Raw genomic sequence first — 25,571 nt, 5'->3', positions numbered from 1 at the left:
ATATTTTATTTATAAAAGGGACAGAGTCATGCTAACCTTAGGGAAATGAACCTATCTCCATGTAAATGAAAATACTCAAGAAGATGTTAGAATTTAAGAGAATACTTGCAACAGAGAGAAAGAGATGGGTGTTACTACCCACATAGGTATCTTTTAGCTTCTTCTTGGTGTCTGCAACAGTGTCCAGGTGCTCTCCACATGACCCCTGGAAAGAACAGAACTTGAAGTTCTGCAAGCTCATCACATGTTCTCACTGGTCATCACATGACAACTGCCCATCCTCTGAGGTACACGGTGTCTCCTGCACTGTAAAGACGGTGCATCTGAGACCAACCCAATGTGGGATCTGCTCTAAAATGTAACCTTAAGCCAACAAAAATGACAACGTCAGCTTTTATTATTGAGCATTTCTTGACTCAATGCAAGTCTTGTAAACATTTTCCACTTTTACAACTAATCTATTTAAAAAGTGCAGAGGACTTCCGCCAAGATGGAGGCATAGGTGGATGTGCTGTACCTTCTCACACAACCAAGTTTAGAGATAACTAAATATTAGCAACAGAAAACACAGTCAGAACACGGAAAATTGAACTTTTTGGAAGTCTGTTAACAACAAATTCTTCAGCCTGACCGGTAAGGGGCGAAACCAGCGGCTGGGGAAGCGGGGTTGCACAGGAAAACTCAGTCAGATGGACTCAGGCGTGCAGAATCCAGGGGCGCGGAATCCAGGCGCAGGGTTGGACCTAGTGAGCGACGGAGCAAGCGACCAAGCGAGTGAACGCGGGGGAGACAGCGGGGGAGCAGGGCTGCGTGTTGACTGTGGTCGCGCATTTATGCGGATAGACAAGCGAGGGAGTGGGTGATTGGACCGGAACCCAGCGGGTCCCCACAGCAAGCGGCAGGGAGGGCACCGCCATTTCCCTGCTCTGACCCCACCTCCACATAGAGCGTCATAACCCAGCGACTCTGAGTGGCCTGGCCCAGGTGAACCACCTAAGGCACTGCTCCTCACCCAGCTGTAGGAAATAGCAGAGGGGGTTGCCATTTCTGGGCTCTGACCACGCCCCCACATATAGCGTCACAACCCAGCGACCTGGGAATCCAAGCCGCCGCTTCTCACACTTAAAGGGCGTGAACAGACCAAAAATGGCTCAAGAAGATCTCAAAGCCCCAGAGCCTATAGATCTAAGCAATGAAGAAATAGCAAAACTCTCAGACGCACAGTTTAAAACACTGGTCATCAGGATCCGCACAGAACTGGTTGATTATACCGACAAATTAGACAAATATATGAAGGCGAAACTAATTGAAATGAATGGAATTACACAGGACACCAATAGCAATGAAAAGGAAACTGGGACTCAAATCAATGGAGTGGACCAGAAGAAAGCAAATAATGGCCAAACAGAAAAGAGTCAGGAAGCAAGTATTCAAAGCAATGAGGAGAGTCTTAGGAACCTCCAGGACATCTTTAAACGCTCCAACATCCGAATTATAGTGGTACCAGAAGGAGGAAAGGCACAGCCACCAGTGGAAAACTTATTTGAACAAATAATAAAGAAGAATTTCCCCAATCTGGCAAAAGAAATAGACTTCCAGGAAATCCAGGAAGCTCAGAGAGTACCAAAGAAGTTGGACCCAAGAAGGAACACACCAAGGCACATCATAATTATATTAGCCAAAATTAAAATGAAGGAGAGAATCCTAGAGGCAGCAAGAGCTAAGGGGACAGTCACCTACAAAGGAGTCCCCATCAGACTTTCAGCGGATTTTTCAAAAGAGACCTTACAGGCAAGAAGGGGCCAGAAAGAGGTATTCCAAGTCATGAAATCCAAAGACCTACAACCAAGATTGCTCTATCCAGCAAAACTTTCATTTAGAATGGAAGGACAGATAAGGTGCTTCTCAGATAAGATCAAATTCGAGGAGTTCATCATCACCAAGCCCTTATTATATGAAATGTTAAAGGGACTTACCTAAGAAAAAGAAGATAAAAAAGATGAACAGTGAAAGGACAGCAAACTCACAGTTATTAACAACCACACCTAAAACGAAAGCAAACTAAAAGAACAGCTAGATCTGGAGTGGAAACATAGAAATGAAGATCTGAAGGAGGGTTAGCAACAGGGGAGTGGGAGGAGGAGATGGGGGGAGAAGGTATAGAAAATAAGTAGCATAGACAGTAGATAGAAAATAGATGGGGGGGCAAGAATAGTAGGGGAAATATAGAATCTAAAGGACTTGAGACACATGGTCATAAACTAAAGGGAGGGTAATGGTGGGGATGGGAGGTAGGGTGGAGGGGAATGAAGGGGGGAATAGAACAACTGTAACAGCATAATCAATAAAAAAATTAAAAAAAAAAGAGTTTGAGAAGACAAACTCTAATTTCCAATCCCTAGATTTAGTGTAGTTGAAAAAACTGAAGTAAATAAATAATCAAAGAGAATATAAATTCAGAAAATTGTCACTTTAATTTTCAGGAGGTAGATGGTGGCCAATACTGCACACACAGGGGCTTCTGAATGGTGACATTGAACTGTGATTTGAGGTGGTGCTTAGTTGTTAGCTTGACTCTGTTTTGTTAATTCATGTGTACGTGGCATCAACTGTTTCTTTCTTTATGAGTAAATTAGCTTAGAAATTGATGTTCTTGATTTTGTTTCATAACCATTTGGCTTTGAATATAATTGCTTTATCTATAATGTAAACAATAGTTTTATGAAAATATAAGGATTAATTTTTGATAAATAAAAATTGCCCTTCATAGAGCCATTTATTAAAATAATATCGTGTTCTTTACAAACAAGAAAATAATAATGTTTATTTAAAATTTTCAGATTTAATTTTTCAAAGTAATGAGCTTGTCCATAAAGAGTATGAAATGAACATGTCATTAATTGTAAAGACATTGCCCTTTGAAAAATGTAATATGCTTTTAAAGCTGTAATGGCCTTTCAAAATATCTGGATTATGTCTTGTAGACAGCTAAGGACCATGTCTTTAATAAATGTGCTCCTTTCTGAGGAATTAAAAAATCTAGCAGTGATGTCAGAGAAGAAAAAGACCACACGTGCCAACTAGGATGTGTGTCAGAGACTCAATACTCAGTAAAAAGTAGAAACACTGGTCCATGTGTCTAATCCATGTAGCATGTGTAGGCACGTACAGAGGACAACAGAGGAGTTCAGCAGGGTCTTGTGCCTTGTTATAGAACAATTCCACTGTGAGGCCTTTATTTCTGAAACACAGTGGGTGAAGAGTGCAGATTTCTCAGGGCCCTTCCAGAAACTGAGTAGAGTCATAATAATCCAGGAGGACAGACGATTAAAAGCATCCCAGTGTGCCTTCTCCAGAGAACTTCACCCAGTATTGTGTGTCTTTACTACCTTGTGAAAACAAATAATTTCTCAGTGCGATTCAATTTGCTTTCAGGTTATTCTCTGTGCCAGTCATGCAAAATGTTATGTTCAATATCTTGTGTTACATCCCCATTGAAATCAGAAAGGAGGCCCTTCCTTCCCTGATTCGTTCAGGTTAACAGTGCTGGAATCACTCACATTGTATATGAACTAAAACTGAAGAGATTTTACTCACTTTACAATGGGCGATTATTAACAGGTGGATTAATTTCCTTTTTAAACAATTAGCTCATAATCTGCCCAGGATTATAGAGATTGTAGGGACACAAATTTAACCTGACAGTTCCTATCACATTGCTGCTGATATTTCAGTGATGAGGTAAAATAATCAAAAAATGAAAAAGCAGCATTTAAGATGGTGATAGGTCATCTATAGAATAAAAAAGTTGGATGAAGTTGGTAGAAAATGAGTGGGTTTGGGGTTATTTTCATATGTAAGACAGTCTGGAAAATTTTCTATGACTATGTGACATTAGAGGATGACATGGAACTGGGACAAGTGGGTCACGGAGATTTCTGGAAAAGCTTATTTCAGAAAGAGAGAATGGCTTCTACAGTAGAGCTGGACCAGGGATTGCTTGCCATACTTGAAGGTCAGAAAACCACTGTGTCCAGAATAGACGGGGTGCAAAGAATGACAGAACACATATAAACAAGAACCAGATTTTCTAGGGCAGTGCTATCAAACAGCAATTTTTTAATGAAATTAAAGAGCCTGGGACAGAAAGGATAGCAAGTACATCACTCACTGTCCTGCTTTTATCAATTGACATAATCTTCAGTGCAAAGATTTCTGAACCAAAGTACTGCATTACTAGATAATCTGGTAATAATTTCGTAGATAATCTTTGTGTTCTATGTGGATGAGCACTTTGAGCAGCACTAATGTGGGACGTATTGGAACTTTTTGTGATTGAGATGCAAGTGACAGGCGGCCTTTGGGAACAAACAAAGAAACAAAAAATGACCTGACTCGGGTTTTAAAAGAATTCAGGTCTAAAGACTTACAGACCTTTTCTTGGTCTGTTTGATTATATTTGTGTAAAGGAAACAGTGGAAAGGTCAGTCAGAGGACTATTTATTACCTTACCTCATGTAGAAGCAATGTTGGCTTCCACCATAGTGTTGTAGTTTTATCTACACATTGGAAACAGACTGCAGTTGTGCTGATGGATTAGAGATGACGGTGAGAGCATCACCAACAATGCCACAATTTTATACCTGAGCATAAAAATGAAGGAGTTGACCTTGACTGAAAGAGGAAAGAGCCTGAGAGGATCAGGTTGATAATCTGGGAGGATGAAATTCTTGGTTGTGCATGTTTAATTCAAAGTGTTCATGGCACTGAACTGAGAGTGGTCTCACTGTGCTAAGCTAATTCTATCAGACTGATTTTTCTGTGTGCAGTGACTCTCTGCAAAGCTGCAAGTTGGGAAGGGAACTAGATCTTAATGACTTTGTCTGCATTCTCAGTGCATCCTGCATTAAATGTCAAAATTCCAGTAGAAACAAAATGAAACGTGGTAGACTCCAGGATTATCTATCCTGTGTATAAAGTAGAAATCACCCCACCCAACACCCAGAGGACAGAAAGCAATCACTCACTGGGTACATTAAGCCTTCCGAATCCTATTTCTTTTTATTGTTTAATCTTGAAGGAAGGCTTTGCCAAGGTGTACATCCCTACACCATTCCTGGTGACCATCTCTATCAGTGAGGACCCATCATGGTTTATGATCTCTCATTCACTGTGTGTAGGTCCAATTCTATGCTGCCTTGATTTTAAGTCAATAAATCCAATGACATGATTTCTGTGTGGGCCATCCCCCCATACCAGAAGATGCCTGCAGCATCAGGAGGCTTATTGCATATACATAGAAGCACATCTTTCCTTTTGGCAGTAGTGATCAACACAATTGGGAGTTGGGCTGTAGTGGGCACACCCCAGAAGTTTAAGACTGAGGTTAGGAAATGAGAAAAACATCAATATTTATATCATGTTTTGGTATGAAAAGGTGAGGCCCTGAATCCTGAGCAGGTCTCATTATCTTTCAGCCTGAGTCTACATGTGAGTGTGTGTCTCCCATAGTCAAGGTCAACAGCATGGCCCCCATCACTTTAGCCCCTCTGAAACTGTTATTTTTTTCTGTTTCAAATACTCTTCTGTAGCTGTTTGTCTCACTCCCCTTCTCACTGTGTGCTCAGACCCTTTCCTACACTCAGGAGTGTCTTAGAAAGACACCTTTGCTGACCAACTTGTCTAAAGATTCTGTTTTCACTTTCTGACTTACTCCAGCTCTGTTTGTTCGTTTGTTTTCATGACACTTTTGAGCACTTACCATCACATTGAGATATTTCCTTGTCCCTTTCTACTTTATAAAAAATGGGCTTGATGAGAGCAGGGCTTGTCTATTCTTGTGCCTCCAGAAACTGAAACAGCCCAGAAATACATGGTGTTGAATGAATGACTTCTGGGGCTTATTAACCTACCTCTGAGGTTTGTGGTAAAGACAATGTCTAGCACCCCTGGTTAAATATTGTTCTTCTGTTTCCTGACATAAATCATTATTATTATTTTCAGATTTCATAATTTAATATTCAATTATGAATAATAGAATGAGAGAGGCAATGAAGGTTTTTTTTGCCTGTCCTCACTTACAAATTATGAGATTTTCTTCTTGCTGAATTGCCTTCCTTATCCTACTCTGCTTTTTTGTTTTTTAGCTTCAAGTCCAATCAGAAGCCTTTTGTCTTATCTCAGAGCACTGGCCTCTTCAGCAGATCCAAGCCAGTCTCTGAGTCAGGACCTTAGTCTACACCAAGGAATTGTTTCCTACTTACCAACCAACAGGAGCTTTTGCCTGTGGACAAATCCTGGGTGAGTGGAGATTGAAAGAGACCCCATTATGTATGTTGTCTGCTCTGTGGCTGTCTCTTTGAGAGAAGCTTGAGGTTATGTAAAGTTCATAGGCACCACTGTCCAGAATGGTGCAGTCTGCTGTGTGTCCTACCTGTGCACTGAGTTTTATTCTGGGGCTAGGTGACCGTGCTTGTCCTGAGAGCTAGTAGCAAAGTATGTACATAAGACTCTCCCAGTATTTTCCCTCATTTGTGCCACTCTTGTCCCTTCTTACTAGTACTGCTGCTCTATATTTTAGTTCCCTGAGAACTGAGGAACCACACACACATGCACACAGGCATATAACAGAGAAACACCCACTCTTGTGTGCTATTTGGAAAAGCCCAAGGCTGGGTTGCCCAGGTTTCAGGCATTCTCCACACCTCCCTGTCAGGTGCACAGTAGCCATTGCCATCCCTCTCTTTCTCACAGTTGACCTGAGCTAAAATGAGGTGATCTGGAGTTAAACCAAACAAGAAAACAACAACAAAAAGCTATCATAAGAATGTGACCACATACTGTGCTTTGGATAACCTGTGAAATTTTGTAAACATTGCAATGCCCAGGTGACACCTTCAAAATGCAACTTTAGCAAGTGTCCTGCTAATGTGGGTGCCCATTCAGAGCAAGAGCCCTTGATGTAAAAGTAGAACCACTTCTTCTGCCCTTCTGTGCACAGGGAAAGTCTCTAGGTCTTGTTAAACTGCCAATTCTTATTGGGTGCAGTGGCTCAGAGACTCTGCACCTGACAAGCTCTCAGGAGAGGTTGATTCTACTGGCCTGTAGGGTACAATTAAAATAGCAAGGCTGATGGAGGCACATGTGTTCCTGAGAGGATGACCCACTCATGCTAGCATTGCCCTGTGCAGTGACTTGGTGTTGGTTCTGTCATCACCACAGAGAGCCCTAGTTGTCCTGATTCAAAGGTAATCACTTCTTTTTGTGAAAAAGAAACAAGCTTGGAATCCAGGCTGCTTCATGTTCTCTAATGCTCTGAGAATGTTTCATTTCCTCCCAGTAGGAATCCTCAGAAATGACTATGTTGGTGAGAAGGGCTCCCTTCTTCTCTCTCAGGCTGTCACCAGACTGCCTATCCCCAGACACAGAATGTGGAACATCTCGATGTGAATACTCAAATAGGAGCCCTGTGGGTTCTTTCATTTGGGGAAGAGAGGTTCTTGTAGAACCCTCAGCTACTCTGGTATGGAAGCAACCAAAGATTCTGGGTTTTCCTCTCCCATTCTTCACAGGACATATTCCTTATTTTCTATGATATTGTGAAAGACAAATGACTTAAGAAAAAAATGGCACCTATCTCACAGACCAGTAACTCTGGGAATGAAAAGTCATCTCTGATTCTTACAAGGTCTTTCCTCACCTGGTAGCAACTCCACCAGGGGATGAGGATCCATAGATTCTGTCAGGTCTGATATCTGTGAGAACAGGAAGAACACAGCTCAGGGATGATGAGGCATAACTCCCAAGGTGGGCCTTTGGAGGGCTGTGATTGTAGGGGATATAAAGTGGGGCCCAACCCCTCACTATCAGTAGGTTCCTTTCCTTCCTCTTGACTGTATGAGAAGTATTACCTGACCTTAAGATGTCCCCAAGCAAGAAAATAGAAACATTTCAAATAAACAACCTAACCCTACGCCTGCAAGAACTCGAGGAACAACAACAAAGACAGCCCAGAGCAAGCAGAAGGAAGGAAATAACCAAGATTAGAGCAGAATTAAATGACATAGAAACTAAAAGCACAATTTTAAGGATCAATGAATCCAGGAGTTGGTTCTTTGTGAAGATAAACAAAATAAATAAGCCTTTAAGTAGGCTCATCAAGAAAAGAAGAGAGAGGACACAAATAAACACAATCAGAAATGAAAAAGGAGAGATTACAACTGATACCACAGAAATAGAAGGATTGTAAGAAATTACTATGAAGAACTGTATGCCAAGAAATTTGAAAACCTAGGGAAAATGGACACATTTCTAGAAAAATACAATCTTCCAAAACTCAGTGAAAAAGAAGCAGAAAATCTAAATACACCAATAACAGCAAAAGAAATTGAAGCAGTAATCAAAAAACTCCCATCACACAAAAGCCCTGGACCAGATGGTTTCACAGGAGAATTCTACAAAGCATTCAAGGAAGAGCTAACCCCTATTCTCCACAGCCTATTCCAAAAAATCCAGAAGGATGGAAAACTCCCAAATTCTTTTTATGAAGCCAGCATCATCTTAATTCCAAAACCAGATAGAGACACAACAAAGAAAGAAAACTTCAGGCCAATATTGCTGATGAACATAGATGCTAAAATCCTCAACAAAATATTGGCAAATCGCATCCAACAATATATCAAGAAGATCATACACCATGACCAAGTGGGATTCATCCCAGGGATGCAAGGATGGTTAAATATTCGCAAATCAGTAAATGTAATACACCACATAAACAAAAGCAAAGACAAAAATCACATGATCATATCAATAGATGCGGAAAAAGCTTTCGATAAGGTACAACACCCATTTATGATAAAAACACTCAGCAAAGTGGGAATACAGGGAGCATTTCTCAAAATAATAAAGGCCATAAATGAGAGACCTACAGCCAATATCATACTCAATGGGAAAAAACTAAAAGCTTTTCCACTAAGATCAGGAACAAGACAAGGTTGTCCACTTTCACCACTTCTATTCAATATAGTATTGGAAGTTTTAGCCACAGCGATCAGGCAAGAAAAGGAAATAAAAGGCATCCAAATAGGAAAGGAGGAAGCAAAACTGTCACTGTTTGCAGATGACATGATAGTGTACATGGAAAATCCTATAGACTCTACCCAAAAACTGCTCAAACTAATTAATGAGTTTGGCAAAACAGCTGGTTACAAAGTCAATATCCAGAAATCAAAGGCATTTTTGTATACCAACAGTGAATCAGCAGAAGCAGAAATAAAGAAAAAAATCCCATTTGATATAGCAAAAAGAAAAATAAAATATCTGGGAACAAACCTAACTAAATAGGTAAAAAAACTATATGCAGAAACCTACACAGCCCTGAAGAATGAAATCAAGGAAGACACAAACAAATGGAAACATATACCGTGTTCATGGATTGGAAGAATTAACATCATCAAAATGTCCATACTACCCAAAGCAATATACAGATTCAACGCAATACCTATTAAAGTACCAATGGCATATTTCACAGACATAAAACAAACACTTCGAAAATTTATATGGAACCATAAACAAGCCCAAATAGCAGCTGTTCTTTTGAGAAAGAAGAACAAAGTAGGGGGGATCACAATACCTGATGTCAAACTGTATTACAAGGCCACTGTAATCAAAACAGCCTGGTACTGGCATAAAAACAGGCACATAGACCAATGGAACAGAACAGAGAGCCCAGAAATCAACCCAACTCTCTATAGTCAATTAATATTCGACAAAGGGGGAAGTAACATAAAATGGAGTAAAGATAGCCTCTTCAACAAATGGTGTTGGGAGAACTGGACAGCTATGTGCAAAAAAATGAAACTTGAGCACAGACTTACACCATACACCAAAATAAATTCAAGGTGGATAAAAGACTTAAATGTAAGTCATGACACCATTAAAGTCCTAGAGGAGAACATTGGCAAGAAAATCTCAGATATTTCACGCAGCAACTTCTTTACTGATATGTCCCCTAGAGCAAGGAATGTAAAGGAAAGAATAAACAAATGGGATCTCATCAAAATAAAAAGCTTCTGGATGGCTAAAGAAAACAGTATTAAATTAGCAAGACAACCAACTGTATGGGAAAACATATTTGCCAATGATACCTCAGACAGAGGTTGAATCTCCAAAATATACGAAGAACTTACACAACTCCACTCTAAGAAGACACCCAACCCAATTAAAAAATGGGAAAAGGACTTGAACAGACACTTCTCCAAGGAGGACATACAGAACATTCAGAGACACATGAAGAGATGCTCAATATCGTTAGCTATCAGAGAGATGCAAATTAAAACCACATTGAGATACCACTTTACACCAGTCAGGATGGCTATCATAAACAAAGCAACAAACAGCAAATGTTGGAGAGGGTGTGGGGAAAAGGGGACCTTAGTTCACTGTTGGTGGGATTGCAGACTGGTACAACCATTATGGAAAACAGTATGGAATTTTCTCAGAAAAATAAAAAATCGACCTGCCTTTTGACCCAGCTATTCCACTGCTGGGATTATATCCTAAGAATCCTAAAACATCAATATCAAAGAACCTATGCACCACAATGTTCATAGCAGCACAATTTACAATAGCCAAGAGATGGAAGCAATCTAGGTGCCCATCAGTAAATGAATGGATCCAAAAATTGTGGTACATATACACAATGGAATTCTATGCTGCAGAGAGAAAGAAGGAGCTACTACCCTTTGCAACAACATGGATGGAACTGGAAAGCATTATGCTGAGTGAAATAGGCCAGGTGTTGAAAGACAAATACCATATGATCTCACCTTTAACAGGAAGCTAAACAACAAAACAAACAAGCAAGCAGAAAAAAAAAAACCAAAGACACTGAAATAGAGAACAAGGGGATAGTGACCAGAGGGGAGAAGGAAGGGAAGTTAAGGGGGAAAAGGGGGAGGGATTTGGAGGAACAAATAGGAAGGAAACAGGGACAAGAACTAAGGGGGGTGGAAATGGGAGGGAGGTGGGGAGCAAGGGGCGGGGGAGGCTGGGATGGAAAAAATAGACAAAAAACTGTACTTGAAAAATAACTAAAATAACTAAAATAACTAAATAAAAACACACACACACACAAAATTCATTATTTTCTTCTCTATCCTTTTCAACTTTCTCTTGTTTCTTTTGAAATATAGTATTATGTATAAAAAAAAGAATAAACAATCTTCAAAAAAAAAAAAGAGATGTCCCCAAGCAGGTGGTGGCCTCCTCTCATGCTGACACCAATGTTTATATGTTCACTCCTTTATGGACATTTGTGTTGTTTCCCATTTTGGGCTCTAACAAGCAAACATGCCATGAACTTATGTGCAGAAAAGTCTTCAAAACAAAAAGTCAGCATGTGTAAAACCACTGAGTAGCTCTAGAAATAGAAATTAGGCAGTTACCCTTGTAAGTCTGGTCTCAATGTCACATGGCCACAGCCCCACCTAGAGGTAAAGAAACACCTGCTTCTTCACATAAAGCTGTGTCTGCTGCTGCCCATCCATCAGTCAACACAGTAGCAGAAATAATGGCCCCATATCTCTTCTACCTCCTCAATTATGAAGCAGTGCACCTCAGAAACACCATTTATTTCACACCTGGATTCTCAATCACTGGGAGTAGGGAAAAGGTAGCCTTTTACCACTTAGTTCCTCTGATAAAAAAATGGGAAATAGATTGCCAGGTGCCAAAGACAATACCTGCCATGTCAAGTCCATATGAAGGCAGTGTGATTCTGGGTGACAGACTCTTCCTCAAGTGTTAACTTACTCCTGTGATGTCATAAAAATACGTTTGGTCTTCTTTTTTGAATGTCAGAAAAGAGCAACTAAAACATTTGAAATTTTTTAAAGGATGAGGGTGATAAGAGGGTTTTTTTCTTTTTGTGATGATGCAACCCTTGACAGGCCTCTGGAAAGTTGCAGAGTGAGGACAGGTCACCAGAAAGACCAAGTTCTGGTCAGAAGCTTGAAATTTTCTGCTGTCAATGTAAAAATGCTTCACCCTGAAGAGAATTTTCATGAGTGTATTTGAGGCAAAAATGACCATAATTGCTGGGAATAAAAATCTCGGTGGATTCAGAAAATGTTCTGAAGAATGGCATTTTTTTCATCTCATTTTATACACAACTGTCAAGACCACAACATAGAGAGTTCACATGAAATCCACTGAGAATACACTAGGGATGTGGGGAAAAGGAAATTTCAGAAATCTTTGAGATTGTGTAAAAAGTAAAACGAATAGACCAATGCAAATAGTAGGTTGGTTGGTACAGAAGAGTTAGCAGTTAATAGCAAGCACAATAACCATAGTAATGAGAAGGTATGTTGTCTCCGTTATGGTGCAAGGAGGGGTTTGGAAATGAGTAAATCACCCTGACATTTTAAGATATGTTATGATAGAGGCAGGAAGAAACCCTCAGTTAAGGTAAAGTTTGACCTTTGTCAAGAAAGATACTGGCATAGGACATGACTAGCCACCAGGATTTGCTTTTGGTAAAAAGTTTTAATTTCAAACCCTCCTATTTGTTTATTTTAGGTTTCTGAGTTAGACATGCTACCTTTCAGGCCTTCCCTGAGCTTGTCAGTTTTAATATGTGGCCACTTTTGTGTCCACATTGCCCCTTTCTGTAATAAATCAACCTAAAGAAGCATTGGTGAGCCGCCTTATAGTTAGATAATATTGTCTCACAGTGCTAGGAAGGGAATCTTAGGAAGTCTAAGCATCAGTGTTTGTCTTGCTGAACCATAAACCATTGGTGATGCAGCAAGAACTTCACCTTGGATGGAAGTCAAAGCCAAATGTTCTCAAAAGTGAAAAGCAGGTAAATGGGAGACAGTTGGTCCCACAGGCCTTCATTTGAAAAACACTCTGGATAATTTCTAACCCAGAAGCTTTCATGATCTAAGTTTTCCTGTGTCATGTCTCTTTGTTTTGCATCTTGTATTATATATATATTTATAATTGAGGGCAAATTATACACCAATCCAGTTTTAACCACCTCTCTGTGAGATGGATTTGTATTCACTATGGCCCATCTGTTATTCATTATTAATCACATTTCTGCTAGTTGTACACTTGGAAGATGTAACCTTAAGATTTATTTGGGGGCCAGGCTGTCAGAACACAATGTTGTAAAAGACAACTACCATGTAAATGCAATGTTGTAAAATACAATTTCCACAGGTGAGGAGGGCAGTAAGAGTTTCACAGGTACATTTCCTCTGCTTCAGTAGCAGGTATGGAGGGTCCTGTTTTATAGCCACTTCAGCTTTCATTTAAACTAATATAGTTAGTAGTCCTTGTTGAATTACAGTATACGGACATTCAAATGATTAGATTCTAGCATTTATTCACAAAATCCCTTTCTCAATATTTTTTCCAGGAGCCTACTATGAACTCCCTTGTCCTTAGTTTCTCTCTTTTTACTCATTCAGAAATGACCAACTTATAAGGATAAACTACACTCTTTTTACCTCTTTTAAAACATACACATCCCTGTTCTTCCTTTTGCAGTTGCATTTGTTCTAAATTTCAAAATGTTAGCAAAAAGGAAACCTGGCTCAGGGCAGGTTTGCCAAAGGGTAGCCAGTAGTGCATGGATTCTTGACTCTGTGCGGGAAGAAATCCCCAAAGTTAGCTGAGATGTTTCTGAGCATTTATGTATTATAGCTGGGGAGAGTGAATCAAGGACAGGACTAGAATAAAAAGGGTAGCAGAAGAGAGAATAGGCGGGGCTGCTGTGGTTCTCTTACAGCTTTAAGGGAAAAATGAAGAGTTGGAGGTTCTACTGTCTGCTTAAGGCAGAATCACACAAAAGGAGCTCTGGGATAAGTTTTAGGGGGTTTTCTGAAACAAGATACTAGGCCATTGCTCCTCTGGTTGCTAGTCTCATGGGCACCCGTCAGACAATAGAAGAAAGAAATTTACTAAAGAAAAAAGATTTCAGTGTGTTATAACTGAAGAAGGCTGCATACTAGCTTCTTTGTCTTGAGGAGATTTATTGCTTTCAAAAGGTAAAAGATCCTGGTAGGATCTCAAAAAAATTTTTTTTTTTTTAATGAAGATGTGTCTTTTTTTTTTTAAGATTTTATTTTTTATTTCTTTAGAGGGGAAGGGAAGGAGAGAGGGAGAGAAAGATCAATGTTTGGTTGCCTTTCTTGCATCCCCTGCTGTGAACTGGCCTGCAGGGGACTGGCCTGCAACCCAGACATGTGCCCTGACTGGTAATCGAACCTCGATCTTGTGGTTCGCAGACCTGCACTCAATCCACTGAGCTACACCAGCCAGGGCCTCAAAAATTTTTTATTAACTTTTTCAGGTATGGCCTTTCAGGGTCATGGTCTCTACTAATTGGTCACTACCTGGCCAGAAGATCTAAATCACATGACAAACTACATGGCAGAGGAAGGGCCACACATATGTCAAGGGGACCTGAAGAAAGTGGGGAAAACTTCAGAAGGATTGCTGTTTCCACAACATCTATAGTTGTGAGCTGCACCAAGAGCATAGCTACTATTAGTGCAAATATGGGAAATTTGATTTTTTGAAAATGGACAAGCCAGAGTTAGAACAATTAATTGAGATTGTTGGGAGTTTCTTACTTGGGTAAATAAATCCTTTAGTTGTGTACATCATAGAAATTATTGTCTATCCAATTTGGTAATATTACTTTTCATTGTTCACTGATTCACATGTAAATCACATTAAGTCAGTATCAGAAGGAGTTTCCTGTGAACCATCCCTGGAAACAAAGAGAGGCTCACTGGGCAAAACACAATCATGGATGTCTTTATTCTGCAAAGAAGGCAGCAAACTTGCTGTGATAAGACTGTTCCATCAAGCTGAAAACAATAGGTGTGGAAAGTGAACGATTTACAGACATGTTCGGTATGATAGGAATTGGGCGGAGATTCAAAAGAATGAAAAAAATAGAGGGCCCATCAATTTCTTTTCTGTTTGTTTGCATAACACACCTACAGCAGAAATGACTGTCATGCAGGGAGAGAGCCCTTGGGCTTCTGAGTCTAATTGCTGATGATAATGTCATATAGGTCTATGATAAACTCTATGTTTTAAGTTAAAACTCCCAAATATTTGGGGGTAAAAAGTTCCAAAGTTTATACTCAATGTGTGTTATAATGTAATGAACTTGATATAATTTTTTAGAGATTTTACATCTTACTACTTTTTGGGGGTGCGGGAATGGGGCATTTCCATGAATTAGATCAGGTCAATTTGGCTATATTAGAACTAATAGAATTGGAAAAGATTCTAAATCTAATTGTGACAATATCCACTGAAACTCAGCATCCTCTAAGTTTCTTTCCTATTTTAAAAGAGGAAAATATAGGATCCTTCTGAGTCTTTCAAGATTAATTGGTAGCCATCTGTAGATATAAAATGGCCAACTATTTTACTTGATGTAAGCCAATTTGAAGCTTATCCTTTGAGACCTCATGGCTTTTTGTTGCTAGATATTATAACTGGTAACCTGTATACTTTTGTAAGTCTAATAATGTCCTAGAGCATAAAGATAAGTCACCTACATATTGGGTTAAAGTGGAAACTTCAGGACATTTAACACTATTTAAACCAGATTTCAATATGTGGGAGAAATAGGTGAGGCTCTCTGTAAACCTGGATTATTTTAGTGTAAGTAAATTAGCAATCTTCAAAAGTGAAGGCAAAGAGATAATGATTTTGCATCGCTTTCTTAATGAAATGCTGATCAAAGCACTACATAAATTTATTACTGAAAACTATTTACAGCCCACAGAAATGGCTGATAATAAGGGGTGTGGATTTGGAATCACAGAATATCTGGAAATAACTATTCTATTTATAGCTCTGTATGTACAAATCTTGACTTTTACTAGCTTACCTGGCAAGAGTAGAATTACAGAAACTTCTATATATATTATGTCTCTGTTTGAAGTAATTTTGTACAATGGGCTTAATTCCAGTGAGTGCATAGGGTCTTAAAGTAGAATGGCAACTGTTAGGCACAGGCAAAGTATTATCAGTAGTTATTTTAATGGGAGTGGCTGATTGATCTGGACAGTATCCAAACTGGAAGGGGCTCAAAGTTGCATTGAAAGGTCCTGCAAGAAACATTGAGTGCCAAGATTTTTATTTCCTTTTTGTGGGAATTTCTTTATAGGTATTATTTCTCCAATGGTTTCAGTATTTAAATACATTTCACCCTTCCAGGAAAAAATATGTGGGTGTAATGAGTTTAAAACAAATCTGATTTGTTAAGTATTCTGAGGCTGATGAGACCAGTAAAAAGATAAATTGGCTAATAACATTTTATAGTTGGAAGGGGAGAAGTTTTTATTTTAGAACAGTCATTAGTTGAAAAGATATCCTTACCATGTGCACCAAAGCTTTACTCTTAATCGTGTGTTGTTAGGAACAAATGAAGTAGTCCCACTACCTACAAGGGCCTTAGTAATTTCCCCATTACAGTAATTTTAATTTCTATCTATCTCATAGTAAGGAGAAAGGAAAACATCCTTATAGTCCTCTGAGCAAACATATGCTTGCTTTTGTATTTTTATTTTTCTAAATCTTTTTAAATTTTTTTCCTTTTTTAAAATTTAGTTTATTAATTATGCCATTGCAGTTGTTCTATTCCCCCCTTCATTCCCCTCCACCCTGTACACCCCCTTCCCCACCACTACCCCCCTTATTTTATGACCACGTGTCTCAAGTTCTTTAGATTCTATATTTCCCATAGTATTCTTACCCTCCCCCTATCTATTTTCTACCTACATCTATGCTACTTATTTTCTGTACCTTCTCCCCCCTTCTCCTTCTCCCACTCCCCTGCTGCTTAATTTCAGTTTTCTGTAATTATAACCTTATTTGGTAATTCTCTTCCTGTATTTCCAGGGGCCACTAGGTATTAATTGGAATAGGTCACAATTACCGCGATCTTATATTTTGCCCATTAAATTCAATTATTCTGCAAAACAAAGAGGGTCCTGGAAAAAATCTTTGAAAAATTTAGGTAGATTTTTATATTCTTTTTAGTTTTAGGCATATATATATATATATATATATATATATATATATATATATATATACACACACACACAATCATGGTTCTCCTCTGCCTAAAACTGGCTTTTTTTCCCCTGAAGGAAGCTGCTAGAATTCTGGATTACTTTTGTCTCAATTTCTATTTTCATTTTCTTGAAGTTTATTAGGTAGGGAATTGTAATGGAGGAGATATTAAGGAGATAAAGAAAAAAAGGAAGGAAGAAAGAGGACAATTACAGGAACAAACACAGAAACAAACAAAAAAACCCTCCAAGAGCACAGGAAACAGTGAAGGAAGTATAGAAAAAGAAGAAATGAGGTATTGGCATTTATTAGCTATACAGGCCTTGCCTAGTTCAGAGATAGTCCTAAAAGTTGTTATTATTTTTTAAAGAGAATTTATCTGTTCTCCTACTAGAATCTTCCAATTTCCAATAAAGACATGTTTGCTATTTATTCCGTACATTTTAGAGCTGTCTTTTTAAATTTTGCATGAAAGCTTAATTAGATGTAAAAACAGACAAACAGACAAGGAGAGGGGAGGTCAACATGAAGCTGTCCCCTAAAAAACAGAAAGCCTGTAGGCACCCAACTTTCCACAAACTCTTTTCTTTCTGGGAAATGTAGAACACATCCCGCTTAATGCCCCAAAACTGCAGGTCCTACTGAGACACCTGGTTTTGTTTGTTTGTCCCAGGAAGCGAAAGCCAGTCTAGTGGCAACTGCCATTAAAAAAGGGTCCCCTCTGCAATGACCACCAAGCTTGACACCTGCCCACACCAAGAGTCATCTCTGTGATGTTTGTGAGGGGAGGAAAAAACACCTCAGAACGCTGAGAACATGGAGAGGACCCAGTGCCTAGCTGGGTTTCTTTGTCACAAAGACAAATAATTCAGGTTTCTTAGGACACCTGTGGCTCTCTGAGTGGTGCTGACAGTCCCAAGACTAACTCTCAGCAGTGGTCAATGTTGGCCTTAGTCTGTCATCCTTTCAGGGACACATGTGCCCTCATCATCCTTTCTATTGCCAGTGTCCCCTACAGGCCAGTTGGATCAACTTCTCCTGACAGCTTATCAGATGCAGAGTCTGTCACCCACTGAACCCAAGAATCTGCAGTATAAGAGGATCTAGAGACTTCACCTGTGCACAGAAGAGTAGGACAGGTAGTTCTAAATTCATATCAAGTAATCACAATTTGAATGGGCACCCACATTACCTGGGCAGCTGCTGAAGCTGCATTTTTAAGATTTCACCTGGAATAGAGGTGTTTAAAAAGTTTCACAGGAAATCTGATGCACAGGAGGGGTGACATCATTTTGACAGCTTTTTTCAGAGTTAGCTCTAGAACACCTGCTCTGAAGGGAAAAGACTAATGTGAACAGAGAGGGCTGAAGGAGAGGCTACTGTACACCTGAGAGGGAGCTCTAGGGAATGCCTGAAAGCCAGATACCTCAGGCTTTTGCTTTTCATAACACAAGATGGGAGTGTGTGTTTGTGTAAGTGTAGTATGGAGAGGTCTTAGAAGTTCTCAGGGACCAAACGTGTAGGGGAGCAGTATTGGATACAAGGTAAAGGGTGGCAAAAATGAGGGCTGGGAGAGGAAGGGTAATTTGCACTGACCCTACCCCCAGCCCACATGACAAGAATAGTTAAAATGCCACAGAATAAAGCTAAGTGCACAGGTAGGACACACAGCAGACTGCATCATTCTTGTCAGAGGTGCCTGTGAGCCTTACAGAAGCTCAAGCTTCTCTCAAAGAGGCAGCCACAGAAGAGACAACATACACCATGGGGTCTTCTTCAGGGTCTACCCACAGAATACTTGTGCACTGGCAAGAGCTCCTGCTGGTTGGTAAGTAGGAGGCAATTCCTTGGGATAGACTAAGGATCTGACACAGAGTCTGTCTGGGATCTTCTGAAGACACCAGTGCTCTGAGAAATGAGGGAAGGCTTCTGTTTGAACCCGAGGGTGAAGGACAAAGGAGCAGAGTAGCATGAGGATGGGGGCTCAGCTAGAGAAAAATCTCGTAGTCTGTATGTGGTGACAGGCAGGAAAACCTCAATTGCTGTGTATTTCCTGTTATTTGTCATGCTGTATGCTGATTTATCAGGAAGCACCCTAAAAATTTAAATGGGAGTGTTAGACATTGTCTTTATCACCAACCTCTGAAATGGGCCAGTAAATCCCAGGATGTACAGGACACTGGGATCACGCATTCACTCAACCCCATGTATTTCCAGGCTGTTGCAGTCACTGGAGGTACAAGATGAGACAAGCCCTGTTCTCATTGAGCTCATGTTCTATATAGGAGAGAGGGACAAGGAAAGATCTAGCTGTGAGGTCAGGTACCCACAATAGCGATTGAAAAAGAGAGTAGGGGCAGGTCAGAAAGTGAAGGCAGAGAATCTTTAGAGAAGGTGGTTGGCAAAGGTGCCTTTCATAAATGCCCCTGAGTATCTGGTGGCATCTGAGCACAGAGAAGGGGTAAGCAAGACAAACAACCAAAGAAGAGGATTTGAAATTTCAAAAATAAAAGGTTCAGAAGTGCTGAAGTAAAGAGGGCCATGTCTCTGACCTTGACGTGAAAGAAACAACTCACTTAGAGACCAAGGCTGAGACATAAAGAGACCTGCCCAGGATTCAGAGCCTCATCTTTCTATCCAAAAATGTAAATAGTAATAATGATGCTTTCTTTTTCTCTTATTTTCTAGTCTCACTCTTAAACTTTTGGAGCCAGCCCACCACAGCCGATTTGATGGTTGAGTCAACTGAGGCTCTCGAGGGAACAGATGCGACTCTACGTATCAGCTATAAGGCTCACAATGTATCAGTCATCCTGTGGTTCAGAGGGAAAACCACAGACAGCACTTATGCTATTGCATATCTTTCACTAAAACAAGGAAGCCATGAAAGAGGTCCTCCAGGTGCAGAAGGGATAGTAGAGGATGATGGATCCTTGCTGTTAAAGAATGTCACCATGAAAGATGCAGGAATCTACACTGTAATGCTCCGACTAGAAGGCTGTGATAAAATAATATCATGTGGACAGTTGGATGTATACCGTGAGTGATTGTTCTCTGACTTCTGGGTGTCAGGTGGGGTGAATTTCACTTCACACACAGGAGTGATATACCCTGGACAGTACCTCCATTCCCCTTGGCATTTTAATTCAGGGTGGATTCTAGCCCTTCATGCAGGATGCACAGAGAATGCAGAAAAACTGGCTATGGCCTCAGTTCCCTTCTCAAATTTCAGCCTTGCAGAGGCTGAAATGCAGAGAGAAGGATCAGTTTGATGGGACTTAGTCAGCAGAGGGATAACAGACTAATTTCAGCATTCTGAGCACCTGCCTATTCACTTGACCTTGAGAATGACTCTGCTATATTAGGTCAGAGCACAGTCTGAGAGGCCCCCTGAAATTCTTACACAGGTCAGCTCAGAAACTTCTCCCAAGACCCCGTCCCAGGGATCTTTACTCCAATGACCCTGGTGAGCCTGTGCTAGGTTGGGTTTGGCCTCCTCAGAAGGGCTGAGTGTGTAACAGTTTAATGGTTGCCCAAGTCACAAGGCTCCTGAGGTGGTCACCAGTCAGGGCTCATGACCAAGACCTGCATCTTGCCAGAAATGGAGTTTGGTTTATCATCACCTGAGTTTTGTTGGAAGAACAGAGTTAGACAATGTCCTTGTAGATAGCTCACTATCTTGGGGAGTCTTGGGAAAGTTCATAAGAAGGTGGGCATCCCCTGAAAGAAAATGAGAAAATAAGGTGCTTCTCAAGGCCCCTCATTCACCTGGGATGAGCCAGGAGTTCTCTCTGGGAGTCGACAATAACAGATGCCTCTTTTGAGCAGCTCTTCTGTTTCATGAGTTAGGTCAGATCCTCTAAATATTTTACAGTCATTACACTGACACCCTGGCAGCCAAATATTCATTGAGAAGAAACTGAGAAACAGAAAGATACAGTCACTAAAGGAGAGTCACACAGACCAGGAGCAGGGGATCAGGGTCACTAGAGTTCTGTTTGTAGCCACAGACTTAATTTCTCTACCTTTGGGGCCTTATGAGGGACTCTGTATTCATAAACAAACTAAGTGGTTCAGAGCCTTTTCTGATAGGTGTCTTCAATCACAGGAATACATTTCATCTGTGAAAGGGAAAATGGAGGCAATGTATTTTTACTCTAGAAAAACATTATCTTCAGTAACAGAGTCACTGCATAGATTACCCAGGCATCCCCCTCAGGTGTCCCATCCACACCTCCCTGCACTGAACTTGACATCAGTTATTTGTTTCCTGTTTCAGTGCAGTCTCTCCCAGCACATATAAATGAAAGGACTTTCCTTTCTCATTCTCCACTTTACCCCTGAAACCAGATCAGGATGAATATTTATTAAGCACTCAGTTGCTTTTGATGAATTGGGAAGACAAAAATGGTGATTGAATGAATGAATAAATGAATGATCCAAAATCTCTTCAGAGGCTGGAGTGCTTAGAATCCTCACCATAGGGAACAAGCTTTCGTAGTCCCAGGAACTAAGACCATCATCCCAGATCCTTTTCTTTTTTCTAATAAAATAGGACTTGCTGTTGGTCTTGGGCCTAGGGTATTAATAATAATTTTCACATAAAGAAGAATGGTAAGTGTTTTTCTCATTTCTGTCTCACAGCCACTTAACACAAATTGCCCACAAGTGCCAGACTTTCAGCAAGTCCATGCTGCCCAAGTGCCCTAAGTCTTTGATGATTTTGCATTTGCACAAGTCCTCACCTGCCCTCAGGACAGAGAGAGAATGGCTTTAATGGTCAAGGGCAGAGCACAGGAGTCTGCTGCCATTGTCAGCTTCTGCCTGTCCTTTTTCCTAAACCATTTTTGGATCCTGTTCTATCATTCATTGGCTCTCTGGCTCATTTCAGTCACATTTACCAGGAAAGAACTGACCTACCTCTCAGTCCAGTCCCTGAGTAGTCAACTTATCAATGGTTTGATTCTGGTCTCTGTGTGTTATTTCTCCTCAAGCCCCACCCAGTGTCTAGGATGTCCTGGGGAATAGTGCTTCATAGAAACACACCTCAGCTGGGCAATAGATGTCTGTACAGCTGGAAAGAATGGCTTCTGGTCAGACAAGCATTCAGGTGGTCAGTGAAGAAGATGGAGAATTGCAGTATTCTGTCTGAATCCCTGTCTTATGTGTTTCCTTAACCAACAATGATGCTTAAATGACACTTGAGAAAGTCTGCAGTTTCCCCCAGACATATATCTGGAGGACATGCATCCTCTGGGTAGTATAATCCCGAAACATGTTCTTGTGGTATGCTGACTTGCCTTGTTAGTTCTAAGACTCAAGTTGACTAAGAGGTGAGAGGTACAAACGGTGCTTGAAGAAGCTTTTGGAGATATCAAAGATATCACACAGGGCATTTTTTCTCTTTCCTGCAAATCAAAGTTAACCAAACCAACATCACAAGCAACAATGTCAATCTTGAGAGTTTTGATTTTCATTTTTGTACATAATAATGGTGTTGAGCATCTTCAGCAACTATGTGCCATTTGTATATATTCTCTGGAGAAATGTCTATTCAAGTGTTTTTTTCCATCTTTAAATAAGATTATTTACTTTTGTGGTTGTTGAGTATAGATTTTTTGAGTATATTCTAGATATTAACTTTTTTATTTTTCATATGCTTTGCAAAATATTTTCTCATATTTCATGGGTCACCTTTCAATGTGTTATGTCTTTTTTGATGAAGAGACATTTTCATTTGGGGATTATCTAAATTTTCTATTTGTTTGAATGTCTTCTTAGTGGCACATTCATAACATCATTGCCAAATTCAATGTCATATTGCTTTTCCCTATACTTTTTATAAGCATTTTAAAGGGTCAGGTATAACATTTATAATTTGATATAGTTTGACTTAATTTTTATTAGTTTTGATATTAATATGAAATTAACTTTGATATAATTTGTCTAAATTTTGTGTATTATCAGACAGGGATCCACATCATTAATTTTCTTGTGGATATTGCTGTTCAACAGCATTCATCATACAAACTGTATTTTCTCCATTGAAATCTTGACCTTTTTCTCTTATTAAAATTATTGATGATCTTTTTGTTGTTGTTGAAGTACTTCTGTCTCTATTTTCCTGCCACCACTTTCCCCGCCTCCCCACCTCCAGTGCACAATTCTTCTCCCCTTTGGCCTTGTTCATGGGCCCTTCATGAATGTTCCCTGATGACCCTTTCTCTCTTCTTTCCTCTGTTATTTCTCTCCTCTGTCCCCTCTGCTTACTGTCAGTTTGTTCTTTATTTCAGGGTCTCTGGCTACATTTTGCCTGAGGTTATATGGGGACAGAGAGGAGTTGCAGCTGTTTCCTGAATATTGTCACCTCAAACTAGACAATTGTCCTCCCAATGCATGGACCACCCTCTGGTGAACTTTACATAAGTCACTGTGGGCTGTGAGTAGATGCGATCTCTGAGGAAGCCATGTGGCTGCGTGTCTGAATCCTATTCTCAATGAGTGCCTTTCTCTTTTTCTTCACAGAGCATGTGAGTGCGCCCACCCTCCTCGCCAGCAACACCACAGTCACAGAGAATAGGGATTCTGTTATCTTGACCTGCAACACAGGGACTGAATCAGAGACTGAATTTATTGAGTGGCTTTTCAATGGCTCAGCTATGCGTTACACACAGAGAATGAAGATGTCACTTGACCGAAAAAAGCTCACCATAGCCCCTTTCATAAGATGGGATGCTGGCGTTTACCAGTGTAAAGCCTCTAACCCCGTGAGTTCTGCTGAAAGTGCTCTGGTTAAACTGGATGTGAAATTTGAGTGACTCTCCTTTTCCCCTATATGTTGTTAAACTGTAAATAAAGTAGTTTTTTTGCAACATCATAGTTGATGATTCATTGTGAGAGTAAATAGATTTAAAGATTTGGAGCATGGGGCGGGGGGGCTGGGATGGGAGAAATAGACAAAAAACTGTACTTGAAAAATAACTAAATTAATTAAAATAAATTAATTAAAAAATAAAGCAACAAACAAAAAAAAGATTTGCATTGAGTCATAAACACTAGAAAAATGTGAGCCAAAATTCTCACCATTGTTGATTCAAGGTCCCATTTCAGACCAACCCTACCTTGGTTTGGTTTCATGTGTCCCATGGGCACAATGGAGTGGTCATTGTGACACTGTGTCCCTCAGCGTATGAGCAGCACTTGTGTGATAACAAATGAAAGAAAGCAAAGAGATTAGAGATTCTGAGCTCTGTGTGTTATCTGTGAACTCATGTGCAGGGCACCTGTTGTAGACAATGGGAATGGACAAGAGGACAACAATGTGAGTAGCAACACTGATTTTTGTGTTTCTCTTTGATGTCTTTCAAAAGATTTCTAAAGTCTCTTGAGTATTCTTCCTTCTCTGCCAATAAAATTATTTGCATGAGTTCAGTACATTTCTGTTGATTTTGTTAATGAGGTATAATTGGAAACTTTGGTAATAAAACCAAGGCTTTAGTTCAAACGTTCTAGTTCAGTCTGATGCCCAGAGAACTTGAAATGACCTCATACTTCATAGAGCTAAGCTTGACATCTTCAGACTTTTGGTAGCTCTTGCAGAAAAGGCATCACCCAAAGTGAGTGAACCTGGAGGTGAAGTGTTTGGCTAAAGCTTCCTTATTTCAAGAGGCTGTTAAAACTCCCATCACATTTGTCATGAAAACCCTCCATCAGAGCAAACTATGTGGTGAATGTCAGTTCCTCTCAACTTAGGTAACTGACTAATGAGACTAAATCAGGTGACACCAGAAATGCTGTAGGGTCAAGAACACACTTCTCCCTTAGTGATTAATTTTGATGAATGAGAAAGTGATTGTAGAGATAAATATAATGTCTGAATGGAAATCTCCAGAAGCACAGCCTTCTGGGAGATCAGGTTCTGGCCCTGTTCAGGGAGACTCAGTTATGTTGCACCTTTTTATAAACTGCAGGAACTGATGCAGATGCAAACTATGTCTTGGCTGCAAGAGATTTAGCTGTTTTTCACTCCCCTGTTCAGAAAGCAGTTTGGTTACAATCCAGAGGCCTGAAGGTTCCTTCACAGTTGTTAACCTTCACACAGCTTCTTACTAATTGTAGGCCTCTGACCTCCATATTTTAGAGAATTTTCACTAGAAATATAATTGAAATTTGTACTGATTATGCTGTTATACTACAGATTCTGTGGTGCAGTGGGTGAGAGACTCTATATCTGACAAGCTGTCAGGAGAGGTTGATCCAACTGGCCTGTAGGGGACACCTGCAATAGCAAGGCTGCTCATGTGTCCCTGAAAGGATGACAGACTAAGGCCAGCATTGACTAATGCTGAGAGTTAGTCTTGGGACTGTCAGCACCACTCAGAGAGCCACAGGTGTCCTAGGAAACCTAGATTATTTCTCTTAGTGACACAAAAACCCAGCTAGGCACTGGGTCCTCTCCA

General features: G+C 40.1%; 1 protein-coding gene across 1 annotated transcript; it reads left to right on the top strand.

The window, feature by feature from the left end:
* Positions 1–18,872: 18,872 nt before the first annotated feature.
* On the top strand, positions 18,873–23,930 carry LOC128625919 (carcinoembryonic antigen-related cell adhesion molecule 21-like). The gene is made up of 3 exons (XM_053655739.1): positions 18,873–18,940; positions 19,801–20,151; positions 23,638–23,930. The coding sequence occupies exons 1-3, from the start codon at positions 18,877–18,879 to the stop codon at positions 23,928–23,930; spliced, it is 708 nt and encodes a 235-aa protein (XP_053511714.1). The 5' UTR covers positions 18,873–18,876.
* Positions 23,931–25,571: the final 1,641 nt, after the last annotated feature.

This window comes from Artibeus jamaicensis, unplaced genomic scaffold, assembly GCF_021234435.1.
Source record: "Artibeus jamaicensis isolate MK-2021 breed Jamaican fruit bat unplaced genomic scaffold, CSHL_Jam_final scaffold_11, whole genome shotgun sequence".
Classification (NCBI taxonomy): Eukaryota; Metazoa; Chordata; class Mammalia; order Chiroptera; family Phyllostomidae; genus Artibeus; species Artibeus jamaicensis.
Note: the sequence above shows the minus strand (reverse complement) of the source record. Positions and strands in the feature narration are given on the sequence as shown.